The sequence below is a fragment of the Nannospalax galili genome, unplaced genomic scaffold (genome assembly GCF_000622305.1).
Source record: "Nannospalax galili isolate Female #2095 unplaced genomic scaffold, S.galili_v1.0 scaffold429, whole genome shotgun sequence".
In the NCBI taxonomy this organism is placed as follows: domain Eukaryota; kingdom Metazoa; phylum Chordata; class Mammalia; order Rodentia; family Spalacidae; genus Nannospalax; species Nannospalax galili.
Genome location: NW_008360330.1, coordinates 1,306,538 through 1,329,409, shown reverse-complemented (window position 1 = coordinate 1,329,409; position 22,872 = coordinate 1,306,538). Strand labels below are relative to the sequence as shown.

Sequence of the window (22,872 nt, the reverse complement as noted above, 5' to 3'; positions counted from 1 at the left end):
ATCATAGCTAATTTAATAAGCCATCTGATCCATGGCTGTACTTACCATACAAAGATGCTCATCTGTTTTTGTTAAATTTGTGTTTTGTTTCAATTTTATATTCACAGATATATTTAAATCTAGATAGGAATATTTGTGATTTGATCAGCAATACATGGTAATGCATGGCATATACATTGGTAAGCTGGTAATAAAGCATCAATTGCTCTTTTAATTTCATGTACAAATTTGAATTTTATGCAAAAATTCTGGGTTTACTCTTACATTAGTGGGAGCTGATGTCAATTACAGGTAAGCAAACACTTTTATTTTCTACTCCCAGCCAAACAAAAATACAAAACATACCATTTTCATTATGCAAGGCTTCCTTTTAACAATTCAACAAGAATGCCATATAACTTTCTTAAAATGATCAGAGTGCCAATGGAGGAAGTTTAATAAGTATATTTATCTAAAGTGAATTCTCCAGTAAGAAATGGAGAATTTGCTGCCTTTACTTAGAACAAAGGTGTGTAGTTATTTGTTGAATTTTATGTGCAGTTCAGCATCATTCCCTTATTGGAAACATCAGTATTTCCCATCAGAGTTCCCAAAAGGACTTAAAAATCTCAAAATTCTGGTTCTCCTTTGACTTGCTTCTCTCTTGATTCCACCCAGGCTTTATTAATGGTTCGCTTCATGTCACCATCTCCATCTTCATAAATTTTCTTTAGAACATTCATTAATCCCTCACTAGGATCTGTTTCAGCACCATACGCAGGCTTTCATCAGTATTTCCCATCAGAGTTCCCAAAAGGACTTAAAAATCTCAAAATTCTGGTTCTCCTTTGACTTGCTTCTCTCTTGATTCCACCCAGGCTTTATTAATGGTTCGCTTCATGTCATCATCTCCATCTTCATAAATTTTCTTTAGAACATTCATTAATCCCTCACTAGGATCTGTTTCAGCATCATACGCAGGCTTTCTGCTAAAAAGAAAAGAGACTACAATGGAAAAATCGAAGCATGGATACCTTTAGGTTAATAGAAGTAGAGGAGAGACAATGCACCAGCATACAACCAAACTAGCACACCTAAGTTTATCCTATTAAAATTATATACCCACATGTACACAGTGCACAAAGGGGATCAAAATGGCAAGCAAGGAGTCACCAAGCAGTTAACATTTCAAATGGCTTTTTTTTAAAGCAAACTTTCTAATTTGATTTTTAAAAACATTTTTTATTTTATGTGCACGAATGTATTGGCTGCATGTATTTAAGTGTACCCATGCCATGCAATGCCTGTGGAGGCCAGAAGAGGGCACTGGATCACCTGGAACTGGTGTTATGGATGGTTGTTACCTGGCATATGGGTGCTGGGATATGAACCTGTGTCCTCTGCAAGAGCAGCCAGTGCTCTTAAACACTGAGCCACCTTTCCAACCTCCTAACTTGTAAACCTTCTTGACCAATGGAAAATGTACAAAAGCATGCATAACATGAATACATAATAAAGCTCATAAATTTTAATTGGGAAAACCATTAATGTTGAGATGCATGAATCTGGGCATAGAGATGAGGGTATAGTCTTCAATTAACACGGTCAGCAACATGTCCAAACAGAGCCAATAAGTTAGCTTTGTATGCATTTGTTTTTGGAAATAAGTTTCATTATGTAAACTCGGTCTGGCCTCCATCTCAAGATCCTCCTGACTCAGCTTTCCAAATATTATGATTACAAGCATGCATCACCATGTCCAGCATTCATTCAATGTACTGCTTGATTCCATACTGAAGATACAATGACAGGGTCTTATACTCAAGTATTCCAGGCTACATTTAAAATCAACTCCCCAAGTAGTCAAATATGTTTAACTCCAGCCTGTCAGTTCCCGAATGCATGCTGGCTACCAAGAGAGGCATGATGAACATGACTGACTCAATGCAGTACACTATCAACTGCAGGAGGAAACTTGAAACACAAGAACTGACCCAGAATGGAAGTTATCGGAAAAATAATTTTGAAACAATTGTTAAGGATAAAAATAAAGCTGAATACGGGGGCTGGAGAGATGGCTCAGTGATTAAGGCACTGACTGCTCCTGCAGAGGACCTGGGTTCGATTCCCAGCACCCACATGGCAGCTATGAATCATCCTTAACTCCAGTTCCAGGGCAATCTGAAGCCCTCTTCTGACCTCCATGGCATTGCATGACTCACATACATGCAGGCAATACACTCATACACATTAAAAAAAAAAAAAAACAAAAAAAACGCTGAATATGGGGGTGAACACCTGTAATCCCATTACTTGGGAGACAAAAAGCAGAAGGATCTAGAGTTCTGAGCTAGTAGGACCCTGTCAGAAAAAAAAAAGTATCTTGTCACACAAAACCAACCACAGTGAAATCAACTATCTCACAAACATCAGGAATTTTAAAAACTATTGATTGGGGGCTGGAGAGTTGGCTCAGAGGTTAAGAGCACTGGCTGCTCTTGCAGAGGACCTGGGTTCGAATCTCACCCACAGCTAACAACCATTGGTAATCTCCAGCTGCAGGAGTACAATGCCCTCTTCTCACCTCTGCAACCACTAAATGACACGGGTGCACTTACATGCATGCAAGCATGACACTCATAAAATAGCAAACAAAATTTTTTAAACCACCTGGGTAGCAGAGCAATTCTAGAATTCCTAGAACAAAACTATCTAATTATCTAGGAATAGGCACAGTTATCTACAGAAACACCAATATGCCCAGAGATAGAAACAATACCAAAGAGCCAACTTTACAATAAATGCCTTTTTAAAAAATTGCTGAATGCTTGTTTTTTCAGGCAGGTACTGTCAGTTGAAAGCAAATTAACACAGCAGATATCAAGAAAGAAATGGTCAGCCAGGTGTGGTGGTGCACACCTTTAATCCTAGCACTTGGGAGGCACAGGCAGGTGGATTTTTGTGAGTTCAAGACTAATCTGGTCTACAATAGTTCCAGGCCAGCTAGGGCTACAGGGAGACTCTGTCTCAGACAGAAAGACAAGGGGGGGGGGAGGAGAGAGAGAGAGGAGAGGAGAGGAGAGAGAGAGGAAAGAAAGAAAAGGAAGGGAACAAAAGAAAGAAAAAGGAAGAGAAAACTCACTCTTTCTCTTTGCAGTCTTTTTCAACCTGAGTCAAGTAGTCCCATCGTGTGTTTTCTACTTTCTTTTTACATAAGATAATAACTGTATCAGTCTTGACCTGGAAGAAAAGTAGCAAAGGAAATATAGCTCATAATACATGGAGGAAAGCACAAATTTTTAGATAACTCAATCAAGTGCCTAGCATGTTAATTCTCATTCTTGGTATTAGGTCATACTTTTATGAATAGGCCAGAATACAAATAAGTAAAACTTAAAAACCTTCAATACTAATAAATGTTATTAAGACCTAAAGATATGGATGAGGATGTGGCTCAGTTGATATAGTGCCTGCTCAGCATGTATGAAGCCCTGTGTTAAATTCCTAGCATCACATAAAACAGTATTGTGGACACACCTATAACTCTAACATTTGGGAGACGGACGTAGGAGTATAAGGAGTTCAAGGTTATCTTCAGCTACTGTGAGCTGGAGGCCAGCCTTGGCTCCATAAGACCTTGGAGAAGATGGTTCAGTAGGCAAAGCACATGCCATGCAAGCACAAGAACCTAAATTCAGATTCCCCAGAGCCCACATAAAAAAGTCCAGAGTCCACATAATCCAGGATTCCTACTGCATGATGGGAAATGTAGGCAGGAAAAACCAGAAGCTTGTAGGCTGGGTAACCTGGTGTATACAGTAGAGAATTAACAAGAGACCTTATCTCAAGGAGGAAAGCAAGGACTGACACTAGGTTGTCCTCTGACCTCCACACATGCACCATGGCACATCTATACCCACATCCTCAAAAAAGACAATGAGAAGTGTAGGAAGAACTTCATTAGAAGGGCTTTTTTGGGATAAAATATGAATTTTTTTTTTGTCTTTTTGAGACAGTGCCTTCCTGTAGCCCCAGCTGGCCTGGAACTTACTATGTAGATCAGGCTGGCCTCTAACTCACAGAGATCCACGTGCCTCTGCCTCCGAAGTGCTGGGACTACAGGTGTGCGCCACCATGCCCAGCAAATATGAACTCTCAAGACCTAAAAGATGGTGGCTAATACAGCAAACAGAATGGCTCCAAGATGCTATGATCTTGGTTATGTTTCAAAAGGAATGAATTTCAGTGATTAAAGAAGAGATCTAGAGTAAAGTGATTCAAGGGAGAGCAAGGACAAGCAACTTTCAAATCAGCAATCAATGTAACTCCCAGTGGTCTTTAGAATAGTCCTTCAACTAGGGGATTAATCGATGAAGTGATGTGCAGTAGACATTAACTAGTCAACAAACTGTTTTCAAGCTAGTATGTAACGGACAGCAGAATGGCCTGTCTATCTGATATATTAAACCTCACTTATTCAAACTGGAAAGAGGCATTGTCTAAATTTGTTTAAAAAAAAAAAAAGTATGAACAGCAGTTTTTTTCTTAGGACAATTTCATTAGTTTTACAGCTTCTATAATTAATCTGAGTAAAGACCTCCTTATAATGCAACAAAAATTTACATGTAATACACTTAATACTGTAACTACTTCGTGTTTTTTATTTCGGTATACCATTCCAACTTTGTGAAATAACTACTGTACAAATGGGGACAGCAGTCACAGCTACTAAGTGATAAATAAAGCTGGCATTAAAACTCAACCATGTAAAACATTTACTCTCCTTAGTTTTAATGCAGTTATTCTCACAACAATCTATTCTTTTACAATGAATTGGCAAACTTTCTGCAAAGGGCCAGATAGTAAATATTTTAGGTTTCATGGGCTACACAACCTAGTCTCCTGTTCCAGCAACACATCATTTACAAATCAGGCAGTGGACTACACTTTACTGCTACTAGATACGGCAGAGAATTTTATTTTAGTTCATCTCCATCCTAAATCAGCCAAATTCAATTTAATGAGGTTTTCACAATATTGTGAGAAAAACAAAAAACAAAAAGACTTACTTTTTTGGAACTGCCTTCGACAGAGATGGGTTTCAAAAGGTAGCTCACAATCATGGAGTAATTCTTACCATTTAGATTCTTTACCAAAAGATCAAATGACCTACAACATAACAGTGAATGCATTATTTTTCTGGTTCTATGATAGGCATTCTATAATTCTTAAGAAACTAAGTCACCAGCTGTATTTTAGTGTGTACATTTACATTTGGCTGTCCCAAATGATGTTCACACCTCTTCAGAGTAAGCATAAAGTATAATCAATTCTAAATTTCAGAATTTTGGAAACTATACAGAAGATTCCCATAAGACAACGATCTCTACACTTCTCCAAATGATGAGAACTTACCTCTCTGTGAAATGTACCTGCACGTTCTCAGTGGGAACCTGTTGAACTCCAGTTAAAGTAATATAGATTTTCACGAACTTATCTGACTGATCCCATCCTAGCAAAACAAGATGGAAAGAGTGTCTGAAACTGTCTTTAGAACAGCAAGTATACATGGCTCATCACAAAACTCAGTAACATAAAAATATGAAAATCTAGAAATAGAAGCACGAAAAAGATTAAGTTAAATTTTCTGGATGGAGAAATGATGCTTCAGTATATACTATTCCTTGGGTGGAAAGATGGGTCAGGGGTAAAGAGCACTGGCTGCTCTTGCGGAGGACCCGGGTTTGATTCCCAGGATCCTCATGGCAGCTAACAACCATGGTAATTCCAGTTCCAGGGGATCTGACCCTCTTCTGACCTCTGCAGGCATTGCATTAACACAGGTGCACTTACATACATGTAGGCAATACATTCATTCACATAAAATTAATAAATAAAATTGTTTTTAAAAACCTGGTACTATTCCTAAAGTAGGCATCTAACAAGTAGTAGAACACAGACTCAAATTCAGTTTCTGAACACAAAACCTATGCTCTTATATTCCTTACAATAAAAATACCATCATTAAATGTGTTTCTTAAAAAAAAATTTTTTTTTTTTTTGTGAACTAGAGTTCAAAGCCTGAGCCTCATGATTACTAGGCAAGCACTCAATTTTTCTTTTCTATCCTTTTTATTTTGGGAAAAGTGTAAATTGCCCAGGCTGGCCTCAAAATGTGTAATCTTCCTACCACAGCCTCTCATGTAGCTGACATAATAGGCACATGGCACTATGCCCAGCAAATATACTAGGATTAGCCTATTTACCTGTTGTTTTGTAAAATAATTTTGTCCTACATCTAAAATTTGATCTGAGCATGGTTAGCACACACTTGCAATTCTAGCACCTGAAAGATAAAGGCAGGAGAAACAGGAGTTCAAAGTCATCAGCTACACAGTGAGTACTACATTCAATCCCGGTCTCAAGAATAAGTTGTAATTCTCCACGACTGTCTTGAGTCTATGACCATTTCTACTTCCCTAAGCAGTCTAAAAACATTTAGCCCTGGCCTTTCCAACTCTCTTTCAGGACAAAGTAGAATGCTGGGGTTCTACTTCTTGAACCCAGCCTGGTGATATACAACTGTACTCCCACTCACATAAAAAAATCATAAAACAAGATTTATGGAATGGTGAGTTATTTCTGCTTGGCAGAAAAAAAAAATTATAGCGAAGCAAGTCATACCATAATTGCTGATCTTCACCGTGTAACCTGTTGTAATGGGAGCAACCATTGCAGCTGGCTTTTCATTGTCAAGAAGTTCTGGTTTCTTCTGTGATTTCTGTTGCATCTTGTTCCTTATTTCTGTCTCAATCTTAGATTTTTCACCTGTAAGAGCATCACGTACTCTCTTCCTAGTGGACTTTTCCAGGAATATCTTCACCTCCTCTAGGTCTTTCTGCAACTGTTAAAACAGAATATAAGTTGGGATAATTAAGGCCTACCAGTAATTTCAACTTCTTGAAACAAGAACTAAAAGCTAACATGTTTGTAACTTATTTATTTACTTATTTATAGACAGGGTTTCCCTACAGCCTCAGCTGGCCTTACTCTCAAGAGCTCCACCTGCCTCGGCCTCCCAAGTGCTGGGATTAAAGCTGTGCACCACCATCACCAGCTCATCTTCATTTTGAGGGTTCCAGACTTCAGTTACTCCCTTTAAGCCTTTGAATTATAAATAACTCACACTTTTTTTTATTAAAAGAAAATCTTAAACCACTAATAAGTAATCAAGTCTAACTTGCCAGTTTAATGGGCTGTTTCTCAAAAAAGAAACTAGAGAATACAGAAAAAAGGATGTTCAGACAAGTCTATGCATCACCAAATTTTAGAAAAATTTAACTTATGGTTCTCACTTATCTATCTCCAAGACCATAAATAACAGTTTTAATTTTTAAGGAAAAAGATAAGAAACAAAATAGGGCTGGCAAGATAGCTTAGTAGGTAAAGGTGCTTAATGCCAGGCCTGCTGACCTGAGCTCATCTCCATGGTCAGAGAAGAGAATCAGTACTCGCCAAGTTGTCTTCTTACTTCTAAAAGCACCACATAAATATGTGTAATAAAATGAACTCTGCTTTTAAGAAGTCTTGTTTAGCAATTGGGTCAGTATTATAGTCAGAATCTGAGATTTCTTTTCACAAAAAGAGAAACTTGAACACTTGGAGTATGAACATACTCTTGGAAATTGATCTTTTGCAATCTGTTTTCTTGTGACACCAATATGTCATTGATTAAAGTCTTCTGCCCTCTACAGAGAGAGAGACTTTATGATGTTGTTGAACTTCATTAAAGACAAAGCTAGAAAAATCAATGGACTGGGAATGGAGAGATGGCTAAGAGCACTTGCTGTTCTTCCCTAGGGCACTCACATCAGTCAACCTGTTAACTCTAGCTCCAGGGATCTAACACCCTCTTCTGGCCTCCATAGGCCTCCTGCACATATGTAGTATACATGCACACAGACACACATAAAAATACATCTTAAAAAAACTAATGGGCTTAAACATTTTTCCCTCTCATCCGCCAACTTAAATATATGTAAATGGTGTAAGATCTTTTCAAGTAACTGAGTTCTGCCTTGGTACTAAATAACCTGGTCATAAAAACAAAACAAAATCTTTTTCTAACTTTATATTAACTAAATGGCTCAATGTAAATAAAACTTCAAATGCTAGATATGAGGATAGTATCTTAAGTACAAAGGAGTTTGAAAGCCTTTCTTTCTTTTCTTTTTTTTTTTTTTTTTGGTCTTTTTGAGACATAGCCCACTACTCCATGGCCTTTTATTATCTCATTTACACATAAGCCCTTGACTAAGATCTAAGATAGTACAGTATAAGGTAGATAGTATAAGATGCACAACAGTGCAGCTCCCGTCCACAATCTCAAGAAAAATTCACATTAAGATCAAAACTGCACACTCATCTTCCGAATATAGAATCAAGATATTTTTATTCAAAGATCAATCAATGGTTTCAAAACTCCTGTGTATTCTAATACCAACATAACAAAAATATTAAAAGTAAAACAAGTACTTGTCCCAGAATAAGAGACTGTATCAAATCTAAGTAAGAGATTTTCTTTTAACTGGCGTAGGAATCCTTTTTTTTCTAGCTGACTCACGGCAGAATTTCCAGGCCCCTTTTAACCACCAGTTTTGGCTCTAAAGTACTCTCTGGTAAGGTATCCATGGAAGCAACTTACAGAGCTGGTCTTCAGTTTTTATACTTGCAGACCTGAAACCCCCAAGGGTGGTTTAGTGCATATGCAAGACCCAGAGAGAGCAGCTTCTTGTATCCAATTGATCTTGTAACTTTTCTTGCCTTCTTGATAGGCATTTGGTTTCTGTGCATACAGACATACAGCTCCCTTCCTTTAGCTTCTATTTCTCAGTCACTAGGTGCTGAACAATTTGCTCGAAAATGGACGAAGAAGAGATCTTTCCCCCAAAGATATACAAATGGACACCAAGTACACAAATACATGCATCACATCTTTAGGAAGACACAACAAATCCATGAGATACGACACTTCACACTTGCTAGAATGGTACTAGAAAAAGTTAAAAAAAATGCCCAAGAAAATAACAAATGTAGGTGGGTACATGGAGAAATAGGGTGATTCTTATGGGAACAGTACAGTTTCTTAAGACTTACTGTATCATCTGGGAACACCACTCAGGTATATACTCCACAGACTAAAGACATGTCACAAACCACACATTCACACACAACTTGTACACAAGTTATTTACAGCATTAGTCACAATAGTCAAGAAGGGAAAGGAAACAACATGTTGGTCTATACCAACAGGTATGTATGTATGTGTTTTTAATCAACCATAAAAAAGTGTACTGTACTAATACATGCTGGACCACAGATGGAACCAGAAAACATGCAAGGCTAGAGTTTAAACACCTATAAATACTTAATGGACTTCTTTTTGAAAGGATGAAAATATTCTTAGGCTAGAAAGTACTGATGGCTGTACAACAGGGAATAAGAACAAATAAACTGTACGCTTCAAAATGGTTAAGGCTAATTTCATCTCAAAACAGGAAGTGCCCCTAAATGTGTATCTCCAAATTCAAAGTTATTAAAGTTCCGTCCTTCGAAGAGGATACTGAACTCTCCATATGTACGGCAGTTCAACCACTGTAGTCTCTCCACATGGGCACATGGTCCCAAGGCCTTACCTATGACAAGATACCCAAGATTAATATTTTAACACGACCTCATAATTTCACTACATTTATGGATGATGTTTGACTTGCTCTGCAAACTGAAGGGAAAGTTTCTGAAAAGCAAATCTTACTTAACAGATAGCCAACGCTTCTGTGAACACAATTTACCATGTAAAACCCAGAGCCATAAAAAGAGGAATGGGAGCATCATTCCCAGATTGTAACTGAGTAAACCGAGTGCTCAAAAAGTCCATTCACCCATGTTCAGCATTTATACAACTACTAATGTTCAATTTCCTACCATCAGCTACAACTTTCTAACTTATCTTTAAAAAACGCATATACCATAAGAAGGGCAGAATATGCAAGGCAGTGATAGAGCGGGCGTAGTTCTAGAGCAGAGCCCGTAGGTCTGCCGCTCAACAGGGCATGGAGCACCGGCTCGGGCGCTTAGAAGCACCCCATCTTTACAATCTATGAGATGGACACCTTCCAACTGCCCTCTACCCGGAGGTTGCACATTTTGCAGTCGTCTGTAACTTAACGGGGCTTCCTGTACCCTGGCTAGGAAAGCGGAGCGGGAAGGACCCGAGAAAAGCCTGAAGGTAACCAGGATGCACGAGTCCCGCCAGCTGCCGGAGCCCGACATGCACCAGTCTGGGCTGGACCCGCCACGCCAGCCGGGCGGAGGACAGCCGCCCTGCGGAAGCCGGCACTGGAACGAGCAGACCCTTACCTCCTCCAAAGCCGAAGCCATATTCCTGCAGGTCAGGCTTAAGGCCCAGCAGCAGCCGCGCACCGAAGAGGACAGGAAACGCCACACCGAACACGCCGCCGGAGCTGCACTCGACCCAGCGCAACTCCCACGGACCGCCCTCCGCACGCGACGCCTCTGGAACCTTCCGGAGTCCGCGCCGCCGCCTCGACTCCGCCCTTCCCCGCCGAGTCTAGCCCCACCCTCCCGTTTGTCTCCTAGCAACGCTCAACTCTCGCGAGCTTTCGACCTCTCGAGAGGAGTCGCATTTCTTCCTCCCACCTGGGCATCTGAGACTTTACCCTGTGACCCGCCCCTTGATCGGGCTGCGCAGCCGCACTCGGAACTGCCGCAACGCAGCCGGAACTAATGCACAGAGCTTTCGAGGCCCAGGGGGCAGTGGTTAGGAAAGGACCGCTTCCCTCAGCCATCTTGTCTCGGTTAGTCTGAGCTCTCGCGAGAAAAAGGCTGAAGGAAAACACGTAAAGTAAAAACAAAACGGTTTGCCCAGCATGGTGGCGCACAAGTTTAGTCCCAGCGCTCGGGAGACAGAGGCCGGTGTCCTCTGTCACTCCTGTGAAATTGAGGCCAGCCTGGGCTACATAGCGAGTTCCGGGCCAGCTGGGGCGCCAGAGAGACCCAGTGTCAAAAGACCACACAAAAAATGGGAGGTTTATGTAAAAGGAGAAAGGTTCCTGAAGAGAACACTTCTGTGGGTACTGGCGCCCTTTGACGTGGTGGCATTCTCTCGGAGGACCGTAGGATGGGTTGCGTTGGCCACATGACGAGGCTCCTAGACGCGACCCGTGGGAAATAGGTACATCTTGAGTGGCCCAAATTTTGGTCCTGCCTTCCCTTCATGACTGCTGAAACGAGCTTTCCCAAAGCCTTGTCTTTTCCTAAATGTGGGCTAAAGGCTTTTTCTTAAAGTACCTTCTCCTGGTTGTAGCAGCCCGGATCACTAACCCCCCGGAGCAAACCGGGTTTTCAATTGTTTTAATTCCTGGAAGTGTAGAGATGTCAGTAACACAGGTTGTAAACATAAACAGTATTCCTTGAGAGGTAGCTGTCCGCGGTCGGCTTCACTGGGCGCCCAAAGAAGCGATTAGAATCCGCAAGTCAGAGGGAAAAGCGTGCGATACATACCCCCAACATTACCAACACGCGTGAATTTCTTACACAAAGTTGCACAAAACGACTTAAGGGAAAGAAGCCAGACACAAAAGTTTATATTGTTGAATTCGCTTTTTATGTAGTCTCAAACCACCAATCCCACGGCCTGTATTAAAAACGGTGTTCCTGGAGTGGACAATGACAGGAAGGAACCAGCAGGGGGCGCTGAGCTCCAGGTAGTGTTTTCTTGATTTGGGTAGGGGTTATAGGGAGATGCATTTTATAGATTTCACTGACCTGTGAACTTACATTTGTTTAGTTTCTTTGGTAGTTTATCCCTAAGGCCTAGGTAGAAATTTTCCAAGGTGGCAAAAATGTTTTAAGCGGGTCTGGTGGTGGAGGCAAGAGGATCATTTGAACTCAGGATCCTGTTGCAGATCAGCTTCTGCAACATAGCAAGATCCTATCAAAGTTCATGAAATGAACTAACAACGAACAGCTGCGTCTTTTATTGTAAGTTAGTTATATATCGATTTTTAAGGTATCCAGCCAATACCCAGGAATTAAGTAGGAACAAATACTCTATTGCTCTAGGTGAAAGCATGTAGTTCTAATTGCTCAGGCCAAGGAGTCCTTGAATCTTCTGGCCGTACATCCCACTCCATACAAAGTCCTGCTGGCATAAGCTTCAAAATGTGCGAGACTCAAACACTTATCCCACCTTCACCCTTAGCACCTAATGTCACCACTCTCTACTTTTGCCCCGGTTTTAAAAACAGCATTTTTGTTACTCATTGAACCTACTGTGGTTTTTTTTTTCCCTCAGAAATCTGTACTCTGCCTAGAATTTGCTCCCTCCAGTCATCACATAGATGATGTCTTCATTTCAATGTGACACTAAAGTAGTTCTTTTAGACTATTAATTAAGAGAAGTATGACCATAGGAGAAAATAAGAGTGAGTGAGGATACACCTTGGAAATTGGCTAAGCAAGTTCAAAATCTGTAGGCCAGGGAGACGGGAATGGAAAATCACAAGTAGGCTGTGTGCTATGATTTATTCAGAGGAAGCCAGGAAGGTAAGAATATGGTCTAGGTGGAACTTTATTTTCCAGAAAGCTTCAGCCTTGACTGCTTTTAAGACTTCACAGCTGTTTAAACTTCGAGCAGACTGAATCTGTACCTCCTACCTCAGCTGGATGTCTCATGTTGCACAGTTGGCTTAGGAATACAGAAACTATTCTAAGTGCTGAAAACTGAAGCCTTTTAAAAATTATGTATTTATTTATTTTGTTTTTTTGAGACAGCCTCCCTGTAGTCCCAGTTGGCCTGAAACTGGCTCAATAGAGCAGGCTAGACTTGCTCTCACAGAGAGAGATCCACCTGTCTCTGCCTCTGAGTGCTGAGATTAAAGACCGTACCTGGCTTAAAACAAAACAAAACAAAACAAAAAAAAGGCCTCCCAACTGATGATTTAGGCCCACCTGGATTATACTAGCTTTCTCCCTTACTCAAAGAGAACAGATAGAGCTTTCTGCCTTTACAGCAACACTGTTTGAATAACTGGGGAGAGCAGGTCAACCAAGTTCATCAAAAACCATACAACCAACCATCAAATCAGTTTCTGCCACACCAGATTCACCATGTCTTCACCCTCTAATTCTCCTGTTCCTTATAATGCCTTTTTTGCCACTTAAAGTTTGTTAGTCCCTTTCTGGTTATAGCATTTTTCTTACTTGGGGGCAGTATTGTTTACTCCATACATTTGGCAGTGTCTGGAGAGCATATTTGGTTGTCATTATTGAGGCAATACTACTAATATCTAGTAGGCAGAGGCTAGGGATACAGGGAACTGAGCCTAGTGTGGTGGTGCACACCTTTAATCATAGCACTTGGGAGGCAGAGGCAGGCAGATGTCTGTGAGTTCAAGGCCAGTCTGGTCTACATAGCAAGTTCCAGGACAGCTGGGGCCACAGGGAGACTCTGCCTTAAAAAAAAAGGATCAACTGGCCCAAAATGTCACTAGTACTGAGATTCAACTATAAAATGTGTTTATAAAATGTCCACAGAAGACATGTAAGTTTTGACTGCTATATTATTCACCTCTAATGTCACCTAAAACATAATAAACAATGTTATACTCTAAAACACATAACTCTCAGCAGTCATTGGTTTAATAGTAAGATTATATAATCACATCTATATCCTGGACTGTCCAATTACTTTCACATAGTGTAAGAGAATTTAGAGTATAACTGCATGTGGACAGTACAGAACATCCCCTATGGATTTGTATCTTCATGACAGGCAATATTCCCTCTGCTGGAAAATTACAGTGTCAGCTATAGTCTGCAACACAGCTCCAGGATTTTTTTTTTGGTCTTTTTGAGACAGGGTCTCCCTGTAGCCCCAGCTTTACTAGAACTCACTATGTAGACCAGGCTGGCCTTGAACTCACAGAGATCCCCCTGCCTCTGCCTCCCAAGTGCTGGGATTAAAGGTGTGTACTACTATGCCTGGCAAGCTCCAGGATTTTTAATGCAGTAATCTGTGGGTATGCCTGTCTAGTTGTGGACCCATAGAACAACTTCAGTATATTTTAGAATTGTGTAACATTATCCACCTTCCTGTATGGAAAACTAGTAACAGTCATCTGACCCAGGATTAGCTAATCATATTTTTGCAAGAAACTAGATTGGGACAGAGATGACTAGTCCAAATCTGATGACCATTTGAAGGAAGAATATATTTGGTGGTTGTGCACTTAAAGTAAGAAAGCATGTTTTTGGAGAAAAATGAAACAGATAATCCTCACCTGGAAAGCCAAGAATTAGAATGATTCTGGAAACAGATGCTTGGGTTGCAGTGCCTCTTCAGGTCTAATGGTTTGGCCTTAGGAAGTCATGTTATAGCTGATCCTATTTCCTTTTAATTAATTACCTTTAAAAATTATTAAACTAGCTTGAGACAATTTCTTTTACTTGTAACCAAGGAAACTCAACAGAGGACAATAAGGCTGCTGGCAGTGGTACTACTGTAGGGATTCCTGGAGCAAATGCTTATGTATGTTTTCTGTCCAAGTTGACGAACATCAGTATATATTATATACAGACTAGAGTCCAATGATTCAGGATAAAGGCAACTTGAAAAAAAATCAGAGACATATGGACCTTAAAACAAATGTTTATTACTGTTTAATGGGACCAAAGGGGCAACACAAAGCATTGAAAACATCACTGGCTCACAAAAACAATCACCCTGCTACTTTCTTGGTTGCATTTGTTTATTTCACAAGGTTTCATTCACACATGAAAACAAGATACCAATCCAATCCAAGTTCATAACGATTATAAAAGTAAACATTTGTTGGGACAATGTACAATAAATTGCACTTTTTTAACAAGCATTACATTTACATTAATAGAGTGTACTATACATAATACATGGCATTATGGAAACATCTAATTGGTCAATGTTTATAGATAAAGATGGCTAATGATTCTTTTGTAGTCAATTAGCATTTTCCAGACTAATCAAATTCTGTATTCTAACCTGTTTTCATTGTAGATGCTGGGAGAAATCATAAGTTTCATAAAAATAGATTGTATAAAATTTCTACTACCTCCTCAGCAAGGGAAAGGTAGGAGTTGTAAAGAAAGGAAGTGCGGCCAACTAAGAAACTTTTTCCCTAATTTGAACTAAAAATCCATGCATTATGCAAAATACCAAAAATACAGAAACCAACCCAGAGGGCTACTTGGACATCTTGGATTCTGGGAATCACCTGCAGCTTTATTCTTGTGCTTTCATGACACTACAATCTGTGGATACGTTTGTATCCTCATAAATTGGTTTCCTTTATCTTTTTCCATATACAATATAATTATGGAAAGTTGTAGTTACTGAAAAAGGTCTGATGTTAGCCAATTATCAATTTTAAAAAAAGTAATTTTGAATGTTCATTTTCTTCTCAAAGATTCATCTTTCTTAAACTTTTCAGAATATAAAGATAAACCAGAGATGAGGGCAAAATGAGGGGGCTTTATTGATGAAGACAGGTTTCTGGCAGATAGCAAGTTTTATTGGAGGTACACTTAGAGTGGAGATTTTTTTTAGAAGAAACTGAGAAAGATACACCGACAGCTGACTGTAGTCACTAAAATCCCATAAACATCTACCTTTTCTCCTTATACTCAAGATTAGCCTCACTTGTTAAGTGTGGAATGTATTTGAAGTCCTTTTGTTTACAGAGTTTGAAAGTTAAGGAAATTGGTAAAGTGCCTTCCTTGCATGTATTGCATATAAGCCACCATAAGAAAGGAAGAATGTTTTCAGACAGTTCTAACCCAATGTGACCATCAGCACAAGCGACTAGAGAGTTTTAAGCCTGGTCATTGGAAACATAGGCTAAGAGCTGTTGTCTAGGCTTCCAGTTTTAATCATTATGTCTTGAAATTTTAATGTGTATTTGGTTGCAATGGTATCTATACAAAAGAAACAAGATACTCTCTAAAAATTTCATCACACACACACACACACACACACACACACACACACACACACACGCCCTAGCTGCTCAAATCATACAACACAATTTGTTCATTATCTCGATTACTTGATATGAAAACAAGAGAATCATCTGTTGTATTTTAAAGAATAAGTTATGTAATACCATCATCTTGCTAAGTGTTCTTTCTTAGAAGATTAAACAAGGTCTTTTAAAATGTTCTTTTGAGATCATTAGCAGAACTGATTTCAGCTAACTAGCACACGGGAAGCTCAATCTTGACATTAACTACTTGTTCGGTTTTTTTGGTTTGTTTGTTTTTGAGACAAGGTCTTGCTACGTAATTTTGGCTGGACTGGAACTCACTATGGTGGCCCAAGATGGCCTTGGAACTCACAGGCATCCCAGAGCCTTAGCCTCCACATCCAGCACTGATTCTTGAGTGGCTCCTTTAAGGGTCTAACTTTTAGCTCAGTGCCTTCAGCATTATTTCAGTTGTCTTAACTTCAGTTAAGAAATGAAACCACTAGAAAATATTTGAAGTGGAGTAGGGGCTGGAGAAAAATAAATATTAATATACAGTAGGAAAGAATGAACAGCTTTAAAATAAATGTAACGAAAGGAAAAATCAACTCAATATTGGTACAAAGGTTTCTTTTCTACTTTATCAGGTAAATTCAAGAAAGCCAACGAAGAAGAAATTACTAATTTAATAGCTGGTGAGAAGAAGACAGACATTGTATGAAAAGAGAGGCTGCAGGCCTATATGGCATCCCTGTTATTCTTTTTGGTAGGCACTCACATACTGAACTGTAGTGAACTGAGAATATCTTTGCATTAAACTACATGTACTAAATATAGCTAAATTGTGACTTGGCTCAGGATGTGGGAAGCTAGCAAACATATGCACTCTAAAGTCCAGCTTGGTTTCTTCAGCTTTAAAGAATGTATTAAATAAGGCTCTTAAGTTATAAAAGCTAGTTATCTGAATTTTATTCACTATATACTATAGAACTTAATGAAAGAAGAAATGATCACTTTTCACTAGATTTTTGGAGGAATGTTTAACACAATATAAATCTTTAGAAAGTATGAAAATAATTACAATGTTTAAGTATTTCCTGGATATTTGGCTGGTTTATCTTTTTCTACAAGGAATTCAAGAGAAGACTTTTAACTGTGATAATACATGCCACTAATCTCAGCACTTGGGAAGCTGAGGTATGAAGGTTCCAAGTTCAAGGCCATCCTAGGCTACATAGTAGATCCTGTCCCAAGAAAAAAATGGAAAAAAGTTACAGTTCTCAAATATATACAAAACTAAGTGAAATTAAAATGTGTAGTTGTTTCATGTTGGCAAGCATGAGTTTTAAACCAGTAGTGAAAGATATATGATTTGGAGAATTGCTGTCGTGAAAATTGTATGAACAAGCAATCACATATCACCTTTTGAATTTTCTTTCCAGTCTTTACTACTGCTACTGTCTCAAGGACAGTGTAGTGCAGGGCTATTTAGACACAGTACCAATATACATGCCCATGTATGATATGGAGCTGGAGAACAAAAAGATTATATAGTGCCCTTATGTGTTTTTCTGCAAGAGTTAGAAAAAATCTCAAGCTATATCTATCTTTTAAAACATATGCACTTAGTGATTTTTGTTTAAAAAGGAAAAGGAAAGGTGCTATGAACCTGAACAGATAAGGACTTGATATAGAACCATTCTGTTTCTCCCTCATTTATCATTTTAGGAAAATTATGCAACTTAGGTGTTCTGTGGAATGTATTTATTTTTACAAGCCAAAAAAGCTCTGAGTGGTACTAAAAGTTCACAACACAAAAGTACATCTTTAACTTACCTGGCCGTTTGAAAAAGTGACTTGTATAGAGCATCTTGGAATCAAAGCTTATAGTACCAGTAAAGCTAACAGATTAAATGATTTACAGAAACAAGATATAATTTCATAGGCATTATATTTTATAGAAAAAATAGCTTATCTAAATCACCATGTAGGGAATGTTAAAGTCAACAAAAATACTTGGAATGCTGGGTAAGTGCCCTTTTGATAAAAAGAAAATGAATCTTCTGATGAAAGATAGAACTACAACAACTAAAATTACTATATGGAAAATATTTGAAAAGTGTAACAGATACCAAGCAGATCAATTTTATGGGTTATGGATGATATAAACACCTAGAGATTAAAGGAATTTCACTTTTTAGAACTCAAAGATCATTTTAAAGGAAAGGCTCTGCTGTGGGCAACTTGTAGTGAGGGGTTGAAAGGGCTCTGCTTGATGTATATTATTTAGAATGTGTTATTTACAGTTTAACATATGGCACAAAGGAGAACCACTCTGGTACTACATAGTTTAAGATCCTTTGGAAACAGTATGCTTAAAAATGAAGCCAAAGATGAATATAAGTAAGTGTTCCTGTACATAGCTGACAGTAGTTTGGTTGTTGTAAAAGGACCAGACACTTCCACAGTAGCTTAGAAAATGGGAAAATTAGTTCTGTTCTTACCAAAGAATTTCTTGCAAGGGCTATTTATATAGGCATGTCAAATATAATTGAAAAATATTTGCACCAATTTTTAAACAGCAGCCTACCTTTCCATGGGTTGTCTATTTCTATAAATGTTTTATGGTCAATCGAAAATGTTAGAAATGCACTTGTTTCTCTCTTCATGTATGGGTACTCAGGGCATTGTTAGGGATGTACAGACGTCAGGAAAAGTTGCCTAACATTAAAATTATATGGAGCTTGACCTAGGTTTCCTTGGCAATATTACATCCTTTAACAAAATTAAAGAACATTAGTGTTTTCATTAACAAGTATGTCAACATCAAATAAATCATCACTGTTCTGTGCTCTAAGAACCGTGGCTAAACATCGGCCTCTGTAGACAGTTCTCTGGTGAAGGTTCCCTAAGTTTGCAACTCATAACATATATCTTTGAGTTTAGATAAATGTAGGTATACTAGTAGCATAAGCCCCTGGTAGAGTTCTTAAAAGGATCATCTAGAATACCAGAACCAAAATGATTCTATTGCACATTTATCAAAATCTTAGTTTATTTACCTAGTGTGTGGTCTCAGTAGCCCATCTATTCTGCAGCTTTTGGCACTTCGTTTCCAGATGTACCCAACAAAAAACAATTATCTTTGGGACCTTTCAACTCAATCCCTGATCTGTTCTTTCCTTGGGACAGGAGTATCACTACTCTAGGAATCACTTTTAGGGTGAAGCCTGATGGTGGTCATGAGCAGCTCCACAGTGTGCTTTATTTGAATAACTCCTGGAAAGTTAAAGGGGCTTAGGTTCCTTTGAAAAAGAAATTCTATGACAAAGATCTTATCACTTTGACATTGGAATAACATAAGCCTCTATTTTTATGTAAGAGAAAATTAATTATGAATAATTAATTCTAAACAAAAAGTACTTAGTTCTAGATTACTTATTTCAAACTAAACACCAAGCATATAAAATAAGGTGTGATATTATGATGGATCTGAACATGGCCTTCCATGAAGAAGCTGAAAAATTGGTATTCAACATAAATCATGTCATTTAAATAACATCCCTTTGAACAGTGTCATACAAGAAAGGCTGAGAGCTACTGAAAGATTCTAACTCGCTTTCTGGCCTCCTTTACATTCCTTCAAAGGGACACCAGGAGGAATTCTCAGGTTTCCATTGCTTTGATCATTGTGCTCTTGTGCTTGGGTGAGGCTGGAACTATGTGCTCTCCTTGGGTGGCTGGGTGGCCTGTGGTGGCTGTAGTGGCTGGGTACCTGCGGCCGTTTTGATAGAGTTCAGGGTTTTGCTGAACCAAGAGTTTTTTGCAGCTTGGATTTCATTCATAAGAGCTCCTCTCTGATGTTCAAGTTCCTAATTAAAGAAAAAAGAAATTAAGAACATGCTTTTTAGAACCACCAGATCTCTGCAGCCAGTTTTCCTCCCTCAGTGCTCAGGAGACATTAAGTCTCTTAATGGAAGAGAAAAGTTTAGAGCTAAACAGCAATGAAAATTAGAATCTGTGCTTCCTCAGAACAGTGAAAGGAACCACATTTTATTCTCCTCACCTCTCTGCCATTCAGGTCCAAATTTAGGTTTAGGTTGTAATGAGAGACTATATGTTTAAAACCACAAATAAATGAGCATGAACACGTTCCAGTTCAAAGCTGCCCTGGAGAACATTCAGGGTCCAGAGAACACACACTGCTGCAGATCCTTAATGCAGCATGGGTTAGTGCCACAGTGGTAGAGGGTGGGGGCTCACTGTGAAAAAGAAAACAGCCACCAGTCCACTAGAAGCAAGGCCCACTGTTCTAATTGTTATTCTCCAGTATGGAGAGAAAAGGGAAAGGTATTTGGCAGAATCAGCTGAAGTCAAAGGACGTTCCAAAGGAAAGAATGGGTATTAGCCAGCTATGAAGGCAGGGACAGCAGAGGGGTCTGGCCTTTCATTTTCAGTTCAGCTACCAAAATGATCAACGGGAAGAACCTGAGAAAAACATCTCAGGGTAAACTAAAAGAACATATTGTTAAGTTCTCTCAAAATATAACTTTAATTATAAAAAGTTCATTCAAAATTCTACGTTTGTGTTTATGAGTACCTGATAGAAAATGTGACGATGCAGGACACATTAGGGATAAAACACTGTATATAACACATATATTACTTCCTATGGCAGTATATTCCAAGGGCAGTATATTCTAAAACCCAGCCTCTTAAACTGTGGTTGTGATCCCATGTGGGGTCATATAAATGAATGTATGTGGAGGTCACAAAAAAAATTGGCAACATTAAAAAAATTCAAAATCAAATGCACAGTGAATCTGAGGTACTTCTAGTAGCACCTGCCCATGATCCACCACATGACTTTACTATGGCTTGGTTCTGAACACATCCCTTGTGCACTGCTCTGTCAGGCTGTCAGTACCAGGCAGTACCAACAAACAGTGCCTCAGACATTTTGGCTCAGATTCTAGACCACTGTAGTGTTATATATTACAGTATTTTTTTCATTGTACACACAAAGTGTTTTGTTCTTAGAGAAACATAATGATTTAGTTATGGAAAACAAAGATGTTTAATATTTTCCTAGCATCATTCCTAAGTGTGTAAATATCAAAGTAGTGTGTCTTTGGATTCTATTGTGTTAGACTAATTTAGAGAACTGCTGCTTGAGTTACTGACAAGTTTCATTTTTAAAAGATCATTAAATGAATTTTGTCATGTGATTAGAACATAATTTACAACAATTTCTGAAATAACCCTAAATATACTTCTAGCATCTTGGGTCTATGTACTTCTGTGAAGTGGTATTCTCAGAATTGACAGGTAAAGTATCACCCAACTCTGAAAAACATTAAGACACTCTCTATTCCACAGTGCGAAATATTTCTATAAAAATAACTGTACCCATATTATTAGTATTCAAGTTTACTTTTATCCTCAATAAATGGTAAAACCACATGTATATCAGAATTGCTTTAAAATAAATTTGTGATTTATTATCAGTAAATGTTTGATTTGTATATCTATTCTATTTACCCAGGATTATGTAAAATTTCTTGGGCTAGGCCAGGCACCGTGGCTCTCTCCTTTAATCCCAGCACTTGGGGGCAGAGGCAGGCAGCTCTCTGTGAGCTCAAGGCCAGCCTGGTCTACACAGTGAGAGGCCAGGGAGACCCTGTCTCAAAATGACTGAAAAAAAAGAGGCTTGTTATTTTGATATATCACAGTGAAAGATTTATCGTCCTCTTTTTTTTTTTTTTTTTTTTTTTTTTTTTAAAAAAAAAAAAAAAAAAAAAAAAAAAAAAATTGGGTGAAAAGAAGTTGTTTGTTTTTAGTTTTGTTTTTCCTTTTATCAAATTACCAACCTGAATTTTGCACTTGGCTTCCACTAGCTGCAGTTTGGTTTGCGCCAGTTCCAGCTCCATCTCCCTCAGCTGCTTCTTGAGTGAGTCCTTCTCATCATCTGCTTCAATGCCCTGGTCCTCTCTGCTTATGGCTGCTGGCTTCAAAGCTCCTTCCTTGCTAAAAATGTCACTGCAGTGTTTGCATGCCATCATTTTACCCTGAAATACACAAAAGAGATGCCTGACATCAAGCTGTATTTTATAGGCTGACTAATTTCTTGAAACAACAGATGACTTTTTAAAAGATGACTCAAAAAATAAAAAAAATTAAAAAAAAAAAGATGACTCATCACCATCAAATGCTGTCCTATTTCTTTTTTTTTTTTTTTTTTTTTTTTGAAAAAGGGTCTCCCTGAGGTCCCGGGGGTCCTGGAACTCCCTATTTAGACCAAGCTGGCCTTGAACTCACAGAGATCCACCTGTCTCTGCCTCCTAAGTGCTGGGAAAATGCTGTCCTATTTCTGAAGGCATTGTTTAACTTGTGCTGCAACCAAATGGTCACAGTCAGCACAAAATCCAACTAACCTGTGTTTTGTAGAAAAGCCAGCTATGGTGGAACATCTTTAATCCCAGCATTGTGTGAGAGATCTCACACAGTGAGACCAGACAAGCCTGGTCTACATATCGAGTTCCAGGACAGCTGGGGCTACACGGAGACCCTGTCTCAAAATACCATAAGCACACACACACACACAAAATATCTGTAGAAGACCTTTTGGAGTATTAGTCTGACTCTGAAATCTGTTCTAGAAATGTGTGTGGTCCACTCCTATTAAGCACAAGCCTGACACAGCCTGACATCACGTTCTACTTGCATTTTATTTATTTATTTATTTATTTATTTATTTATTTATTTATTATTTATTTATTTATTTATTTATTTATTTATTATTGTCTTTTTGAGA

The 22,872-nt window shown here is 38.7% G+C and overlaps 2 protein-coding genes across 8 annotated transcripts in view; both read right to left on the bottom strand.

Annotated features, from left to right (window-relative positions):
* Positions 1-771: 771 nt before the first annotated feature.
* On the bottom strand, positions 772-10,591 carry Cacybp (calcyclin binding protein). Of its 2 annotated transcripts, none has more exons than XM_008826099.3 (6): positions 10,399-10,591; positions 6,664-6,883; positions 5,395-5,491; positions 5,049-5,148; positions 3,122-3,219; positions 772-968 (listed from the first exon to the last, which is right to left on the bottom strand). In XM_008826099.3, exons 1-6 carry the CDS (start codon positions 10,417-10,419, stop codon positions 809-811), a joined length of 696 nt encoding a protein of 231 aa, XP_008824321.1. In that variant the 5' UTR covers positions 10,420-10,591; the 3' UTR covers positions 772-808. The 2 variants fall into 2 exon arrangements, with proteins under 2 accessions (XP_008824321.1, XP_008824322.1); XM_008826100.3 differs by having other exon boundaries at positions 772-965.
* Positions 10,592-14,694: 4,103 nt separating this feature from the next.
* Rabgap1l (RAB GTPase activating protein 1 like) overlaps positions 14,695-22,872 on the bottom strand; it is an 848,174-nt gene continuing 839,996 nt past the window's right edge. For 2 of the 6 annotated variants that reach the window (XM_017796360.2, XM_008826095.3), the window contains 2 exons: positions 21,929-22,126; positions 14,695-19,930 (listed from right to left, as the gene is read on the bottom strand). In XM_017796360.2, the coding sequence (XP_017651849.1) occupies positions 19,778-19,930; positions 21,929-22,126 (351 nt within the window). In that variant the 3' untranslated portion in view covers positions 14,695-19,777. The remainder of the gene's footprint in view (positions 19,931-21,928; positions 22,127-22,872) is intronic. The other 4 variants (XM_008826097.3, XM_029560174.1, XM_017796361.2 and 1 more) reach the window with 3 other exon arrangements.

Excerpts from the sequence above, each read along its gene's own strand:
- Cacybp (XM_008826099.3), bottom strand. The coding sequence starts at position 10,419 with ATGGCTTCGGCTTTGGAGGAG. Across the intron at positions 3,220-5,048 it reads TCGAAGGCAGTTCCAAAAAA|GTCAAGACTGATACAGTTAT; the intron begins GTAAGTCTTTTT and ends CTTTTCTTCCAG. Across the intron at positions 969-3,121 it reads AAAGACTGCAAAGAGAAAGA|CAGAAAGCCTGCGTATGATG; the intron begins GTGAGTTTTCTC and ends TTTTCTTTTTAG.